Below are 8,579 nucleotides of genomic sequence, written 5' to 3' on the forward strand. Positions count from 1 at the left end.
CCCCAGCACTGTGTCTCCTGAGACATCTACTACCCCCCAGCACTGTGTCTCCTGAGACATCTACTACCCCCCAGCACTGTGTCTCCTGAGACACCTACTTCCCCCCAGCACTGTGTCTCCTGAGACATCTACTACCCCCCAGCACTGTGTCTCCCGAGACACCTACTTCCCCCCAGCACTGTGTCTCCTGAGACACCTACTTCCCCCCAGCACTGTGTCTCCTGAGACACCTACTTCCCCCTACACTGTGTCTCCTGAGACACCTACTTCCAACCAGCACTGTGTCTCCTGAGACATCTACTACCCCCCAGCACTGTGTCTCCTAAGATTTCTACATCACCCGTGTACTGTTTCTCCAGTGTAAAACAAAACAAAAAACTCTCTTCTTCTTCTAGTAGTCTCATACTCTCAGATTAAACATGTCTGGGAACGAGACTACACTCTCAGATTAAACGTCATAAACAGGGAAGTGAAATCAACATTACTCTGAACATGAATGATTTCCATTAATGACCCCAAGCGGGTCTTTGTAGAAAAAAACAAAAAGGCAGCGGCTGTCCTCCTGACCCACGCATGACAGGAAACAGAGAGAAGAAAGGAAGAATGTTGACTTCAGACCAAAGATACAGAAAACATCCCTGGTCAGATACACCTCTAAGCTCATAGACAACAGCGGCAATCTACTCTCTCTAACGAAGCAAACTGAAGCTACCAGAAAACCAGTAAAACCAGCTAATAAACCTAATCTATTTTTAAGTGTCATGTAGAGTCCTTATTTTACTTTGCCATGACTCTGAGACTTCTTCTGTTCATTAGACTCTCCTCGTTACCCGCTCAGTATGGCAGGGTGTGAGGAGAGGGAGACAGAGTGGCTATTGTTTACATGTGAACCAGAGTGAAGGGGCTGACCCCTCTTCTCCACAGACCTGTTCTGTACTGGGGAGAGACAGGGACCTACACCTCAATGGGACACTGTTGTTCATTCATCATTCACTACACACTGAGTATGGCACAATGAAAGCTCAAGACAAAGGGAAATTGTTGTCATAGGCGCCAGAAAATCTGCTGATTGTCCTCGGTCTAAACTCGCTGCGTGGCATTGTTGTCGCGCATGACCTCGGAGTGTTTAGTCATGGGGATCTCGTCTATATGAGAGTCTCGTCTGTTACAACGGCCCTTGAAGAAGGAAGGCTTCCCCCACCAATTACTTTCAGTGGGCAATCATAATTAAACGTTACGGAACGAGAAGCCGTGGTATATCGTTGATATTGGCACAGCTAGCGGGGTGGTTAGGCACGACGCGAAGCGGAGTTGTTGAACAGTTGTTTATCGGTTGCTAAGCAACGAGTAAGAATGTAACTTCGATAACGGTAATATTATACAAACGAGGGGTAATATGAAAAGATGTGTCAACGTTCCATTTAGCCGTTGCGTATGTCATGGATATCGACACGGCTGGAACGCAAACTGACCAAAAGAGACAATGGACCAAACTGACCAATAGAGACAATGGACCAAACTGACCAATAGAGACAATGGACCAAACTGACCAATAGAGACAATGGACCAAACTGACCAATAGAGACACTGGACCAAACTGACCAATAGAGACAATGGACCAAACTGACCAATAGAGACACTGGACCAAACTGACCAATAGAGACACTGGACCAAACTGACCAATAGAGACAATGGACCAAACTGACCAATAGAGACAATGGACCAGATCCATCCGTTGTTTAATGCATAATCACCTAACTATACAGTCAAAGTCGGCCCTTTATTATAGAGTGTATAAGGAAGACATACGGCGATCCCAGATCAACCCCTAGCTAGCCGCTTCCCCTATGCACTTGTGTAGACCTGAAATGATTGGTTAGGTGTTTCAAGTTTTATTGTTATGTCACATTCCACAAGTGTAAGAGAGTAAAATATCTTAGGCTTTGGTTCCTGACATTGCAGCACAAGACCCTCCTCACCTTCCTCTTCATCACCTTACCTCCCTCACCCTCCTCACCCTCCTCTTCATCACCTCACCTTCCTCACCTCCCTCACCCTCCTCACCCTCCTCTTCATCACCTCACCTTCATCACCTCACCTCCCTCACCCTCCTCTTCATCACCTCACCTCCCTCACCTCCCTCCTCTTCATCACCCTCCTCCCCCCCCTCCTCCCCCTCCTCCCCCTCCTCTTCATCACCTCCCCCTCCTCCTCACCTTCCTCACCCTCCTCCTCCCCCTCCTCTTCATCACCTCACCTTCCTCCCCCTCCTCTTCATCACCTCCCTCACCTCCCTCCTCCTCCTCACCCTCCTCCTCCCCTTCCTCTTCATCACCTCACCTTCCTCACCTCCCTCACCCCCCTCACCCTCCTCACCCTCCTCTTCATCACCTCACCTTCCTCACCTCCCTCACCCTCCTCTTCATCACCTCACCTTCCTCACCTCCCTCACCCTCCTCACCCTCCTCTTCATCACCTCACCTTCCTCACCTCCCTCACCCTCCTCACCCTCCTCTTCATCACCTCACCTTCCTCACCTCCCTCACCCTCCTCTTCATCACCTCACCTTCCTCACCTCCCTCACCCTCCTCACCCTCCTCTTCATCACCTCACCTTCCTCACCTCCCTCACCCTCCTCACCCTCCTCCTCCCCCTCCTCTTCATAACCTCACCTTCCTCACCCTCCTCACCCTCCTCTTCATCACCTCACCTCCCTCACCTCCCTCCTCTTCATCACCCTCCTCCTCCCCCTCCTCCCCCTCCTCTTCATCACCTCCCCCTCCTCCTCACCTTCCTCTTCATCACCTCACCTTCCTCACCTCCCTCACCCTCCTCCTCACCCTCCTCTTCATCACCTCACCTTCCTCCCCCTCCTCTTCATCACCTCCCTCACCTCCCTCCTCCTCCTCACCCTCCTCCTCACCCTCCTCCTCCCCTTCCTCTTCATCACCCTCCTCACCTTCCTCTCCCTCCTCTTCATCACCCTCCTCCCCCTCCTCTTCATCACCTCCCCTCCTCACCCTCCTCCTCCCCTTCCTCTTCATCACCTCACCTTCCTCACCTCCCTCACCCTCCTCCTCCCCTTCCTCTTCATCACCCTCCTCCTCACCACCTCACCTCCCTCATCCTCCTCCTCCCCTTCCTCTTCATCACCCTCCTCCCCCTCCTCCTCCCCCTCCTCTTCATCACCTCCCCCTCCTCCTCCTCACCTCCCTCACCCTCCTCCTCACCTTCCTCACCCTCCTCTTCATCACCCTCCTCACCTTCCTCACCCTCCTCCTCCCCTTCCTCCTCTTCACCCTCCCCCTCCTCCTCCCCTTCCTCTTCATCACCCTCCTCCCCCTCCTCTTCATCATCCTCCTCACCTTCCTCACCCTCCTCTTCATCACCCTGCTCACCTTCCTCACCTCCCTCACCCTCCTCCTACCCTTCCTCCTCCTCCCCCTCCTCTTCATCACCCTCCTCCTCACCTTCCTCATGGCGTCCAGCTCCCCCTGCTTGGTCTCGTTGGCGGCCTGCAGGTCTCTCATGCGCAGCTCCAGCTCCTCCTGCTCCGCCTGCAGCCGCCCCCTGGCCTCCCTGCGCTTCTGACGTGACTCCCGGTGGGGGGGGGGGCGCCCCAACCTCAGCAGGCTGATACATGTCTGGATGGCTGGGGAGAGAGGGGGGGGGGGGGGGGGCGGTCAGGTGTGGATGGCTAGGGAGAGAGGAGGGGGAGGGGGGGGCAGGTGTGGATGGCTAGGGAGAGAGGAGGGGGGGGGGGCAGGTGTGGATGGCTAGGGAGAGCCATAACAAAACAAGCATAACAAAAAAATTGCTGTTATGCCTGATCACTTCCATTAGACTACTAAAGCAAGACACTCATATCTGCGCGTTTGTCACAGGCTGACAGTCACCCTGGTGTTCCTCTGCCCCGGCAACTGACCCATAGAAATTTGCGCGATTAACATTTCAGAGACGTAAAATCATGAAATAAATTGTGGTGTTTGACAGCGGATGATGGTAGACATATTTAATGTAAAGTTATCTCTCTAAAGTTTTCTATCCACAGGCTGATATGTGCATGATAGGCGCGAATCCCCCCCCCCCCCCCTTGGTGGTATAAATTGTATTGCGGCACTTATTATACCAAAACAACTCGCAATCTAATCCGAGCAGTTGTTATTATGTAATATTATTGATGGATGTGACATTTTTGATGGAAGGCAGTGAGCGGGAGACTCATCAAGGACATGTAGTTAATTAATGCAGTGGCCAGCGGCTGTTTCTCCAGCGTTCCTGTCACTTCGGATTTCGGAACGTCATAAAATTAAATATGTAAGTCATGCATTTTTCCATGTTTCCCATTGATGGTATATGACGCCGTAAATTTAACTAAAGTTCAGCCGCAAAGTTGTTGCACTGTTGTCCTACATCAGTGCAGACTGGCAGGGTAGGAGCACAGGTTTCACACAAGTGAAGTTGTGAATGAGTCGCGAACGTCAATGCTTTTCTACGATATTCCTGATGACGTATCAGTCTTGAAGGGTTGTCCCTCTTCCATGATTTCTCAGGTGTGTTGATAATAAACGAAAATAGATGCTTATAGCACACGCAACAGAAATAAACACAGCTGAAGAAGGCATTGCGAGATGTGAGAATTCGCCGGCAACATAACGCGCCACCCGTACCGCGTCTATTTAAACCACTGTTGATGACGTAGCCGCCGTGAAGGGCCGTCCCAATTCATAGGGGTAGATTTCAAGGGGTATGGCTTGTGGCTCTGTTCGAAGGCCTTGGCTTCGAATCGAGTCACACTCGAAAACGAGCCATAGGGGTAGAAAAGGGAATCAGTGTGGACTCGTGGTGTGTTTGTTCATCGTCTGACATTGGCACGTTTTATTACAATATCAACTACTATACTAGTCCAAAAGTTACATATGACTGTAGTTATCATAACTGTACATGTCCTACTCTAATGGATCTTGAACGAAACGCGCATTTTTTTAATTAAGTTGAATTGCTGAGTTGCGTTTGCAACTTTATGAGAAAATTATCTGCTGATCAGACCTCCGTTTCTTTCTTTTGAAACCGGGAGCACTTAACCAATAGAGAACGGAATAAACTGGGCTTAGAAGAGATGTTGTTACCTATGTCAGTGTATAGAGCCTCTCTATGTGTTACCTATGTCAGTGTATAGAGCCTCTCTATGTGTTACCTATGTCAGTGTATAGAGCCTCTCTATGTGTTACCTATGGCAGTGTATAGAGCCTCTCTATGTGTTACCTATGTCAGTGTATAGAGCCTCTCTATGTGTTACCTATGTCGGTGTATAGAGCCTCTCTATGTGTTACCTATGTCAGTGTATAGAGCCTCTCTATGTGTTACCTATGTCCAGTGTACTAGAACCACTCTAACAGGAGTGTTTGTCCGTGAATAACACCGGCTATGCCCGGGGTAGAAACACAAGACTATAGCTGGATAAGATCTACAGGTCTACACGGTCATTTTAAGCCGTCGACCAGCCCTCTACGACCACGGGAAGTCATGTTAAAAGTGAAGATACTTCTGTTAAACTAAGCTAAGCTAAACATCGCTAATCGCTAACTCCCTCCTGGGCCTTCGCCTGAAAACATATTAAAACTTCATAAAATGACATATTAACACTTGTAGAGGCAAATTACAGCTTTTCGCTAATGGGCTGTCAAAACGGAGGTTTCAAAAACACTAGACTGACGCGTCACAGTCGCCAGCTGGTCGTGACGCGTGCGCGTGCCAGCTGGTCGTGACGCGTTAGGCCGCACCCCCGGCAGCTTTTGGCAAGCGGCAGGTTTTGGCATGACAGAGCCACCCCTCCTAAATTTCGTTGTTTGGTACCTGTACTGTAGCAATGACAATAAAGACCATTCATTCATTCATTCATTCATTCATTCAAGTATATCTAGCTTAGAGTCCTTAGCAACGCTTAGAGTCCTTAGCAACCCTTAGAGTCCTTAGCAACGCTTAGAGTCCTTAGCAACTACACCTTGATTTCGGGCGGAGAAGCGGCGAACAAGCAACGCCAGCGTCCTCTCTCGACCGGCATTTTTTTTAAAGTGAAAGGTCTTACGAGTATGATCAATGTAATGTTAGCTAGCCACCTCTAAACATGGATTTGGCTGGGCATACATTAATTAATTTGAGGTGGTAAACACAATCTGGCTATCTTATCTGTCTGGTTAACTTATTAATCATTCAAGCGATGATTGATTGATATTAACAGGCCCAAAGTGTGTCCAGAAAATATTCCCCCCACCATTACACCACCTGAATGACTGAGAAGGTGTACAGGCGTTCCTAATAAAGTGTCCAGTGAGTGTATCGGAGGTGCAGTCCTACACTTTGCACATCATGTGAAAAGAGGACACATTGCATGGTGAGATGCTGAGGAAAAGATTCAGACAAAATTGTTAAACACATTAATAACTGTGATCCACAATTCCAACTCATAATAGTCTATTGATATACTTCAATACTTGATATATTTACATGTCAAGGTGTCCTTGGGCAAGACACTAAACCCCAAATTGCTCCCAGTGAGCGGGCCGGCGCCTTGCATGGTAGCTTGCCGCCATTGGTGTGTGAATGAATGTGTGTGTGAATGGGTGAATGAGAGGTCGTTGTAAAGCGCTTTGGAATAAGGAGCTGTATAAGTCAGTCTGTTTACCATTTATACAGTAGTACGAGACAGAAAGAATGGGGAATTAACATGTCTGATAAAATATGATACAACAGTTAGTTGAGGCATTCCATGAGTGCTGATATACAGTATAACAGCACAGGGACTTTTAACTATATGTATCACTCCGAAATGACCATTAATACAAAGCCGCTAGCCTGCAGATGTTTGTGTTCAGGTTACTAGGCAACAGTCCAGTTGCGGAACTATTTTTTGTTGACGGAGCCAAAATAAATGATTAAATAAACAAACAAATCATAATCTGTTGTCACTTATTACTGTTAACTAATAAATTGCGCTGTAGAACTGTTGTATAAAAACAAAATATCACACTCGAGGCCTGAGACCTCGTACCTACGACCGAATCACAGCCGTGCTGATATTCAGTATAACAGCACGGCCTCCCGTGTGATATTGATTAATTGCAGTCACGTCTCTTACCCTGGATCCACTCCTGTTTCCTCTTCTTGTCTGACACGCTGATCTCAAAGCTTTTTTCGGGGCACTTGACAAAGAAGAGGCATTTCTTTCCCTCCTTATCCGGTAACGACTGAAATGACAAGAAACACTTGCTAACATCTTCACAAAAGGAATTCAAATGAATATATGATATATACAGTGGGGGAAATAAGTATTGAACACATCAACATTTTGTCCAGTAAATGTATTTCCAATGAGCCTATTCAAGTGACATTTGCACCAGACTTGCACTGGTCTTTTCCCTGTTTCATTCCACTTTATTACACATAACTTTATTTACATATGGACTTTAATGTTTACATTTTTTTTTTTTGTCCGGATTGTTTGAGTTGATACCAAAGTCTGGTGCAATTTCATTTCACTTGAATAGGCTCATTGGAACATGACATTTACTGGACAAAATGTTGATGTGTTCAATACTTATTTCCCCCACTGTATTAATATATATACATATTAATAGTCCTGTGAAACCATGCGCCCTGAGTATTGTGAGCATGGTGTGAAGGGATGACCTCTGACCTCTACACAGCAGATAACCTCTGACCTCGACACAGCAGATGACCTCTGACCTCTACACACAGCAGATGACCCCTGACCTCCACACAACAGATGACCTCTGACCTCCACACAGCAGATGACCTCTGACCTCTACACAGCAGATGACCTCTGACCTCTACACACAGCAGATGACCCCTGACCTCTACACAGCAGGTGACCCCTGACCTCTACACAGCAGGTGACCCCTGGGCCCTGACCTCTACACAGCAGGTGACCCCTGGGCCCTGACCTCTACACAGCAGATGACCTCTGACCTCTACACAGCAGATGACATCTGACCTTGACAAAGCAGGTGACCCCTGGGCCCTGACCTCTACACAGCAGATGACCCCTGGGCCCTGACCTCTACACAGCAGATGACCTCTGACCTCTACACACAGCAGATGACCTCTGACCTCTACACAGCAGATGACATCTGACCTCTACACAGCAGGTGACCCCTGGGCCCTGACCTCGACACAGCAGATGACCTCTGACCTCTACACAGCAGATGACCTCTGACCTTGACAAAGCAGGTGACCCCTGGGCCCTGACCTCTACACAGCAGATGACCTCTGACCTCTACACACAGCAGATGACCTCTGACCTCTACACAGCAGATGACCTCTGACCTCTACACAGCAGATGACCTCTGACCTCTACACAGCAGATGACCCCTGGGCCCTGACCTCTACACACAGCAGGTGACCTCTGACCTCGACACAGCAGGTCCCGTCCAGGGTGATGTGGCCCTTCTGCTCCGCCAGGTCCTCGCTGACGTAGTAGCAGATGGAGGCGGGCCGCAGCAGGAACCAGCGCTCCGTCCAGTTCTTCCTCTTATGGCCCTTCTTCATCAGGTAGCCCT

General features: G+C 48.8%; 1 protein-coding gene across 1 annotated transcript in view; it reads right to left on the bottom strand.

Annotated features, from left to right (window-relative positions):
• Positions 1-8,579, bottom strand: part of swap70b (switching B cell complex subunit SWAP70b) — a gene marked incomplete at its 3' end in the record, with an annotated part of 33,610 nt that overhangs the window by 10,770 nt on the left and 14,261 nt on the right. The window contains exons 4-6 of the mRNA XM_080539136.1: positions 8,431-8,577; positions 7,139-7,247; positions 3,471-3,652 (exon numbers count right to left, since the gene is read on the bottom strand). Coding sequence (XP_080395262.1) covers positions 3,471-3,652; positions 7,139-7,247; positions 8,431-8,577 — 438 coding nt within the window. The remainder of the gene's footprint in view (positions 1-3,470; positions 3,653-7,138; positions 7,248-8,430; positions 8,578-8,579) is intronic.

The sequence above is a fragment of the Nansenia antarctica genome, assembly GCF_963989245.1.
Source record: "Nansenia antarctica genome assembly, chromosome: 9".
In the NCBI taxonomy this organism is placed as follows: domain Eukaryota; kingdom Metazoa; phylum Chordata; class Actinopteri; order Argentiniformes; family Microstomatidae; genus Nansenia; species Nansenia antarctica.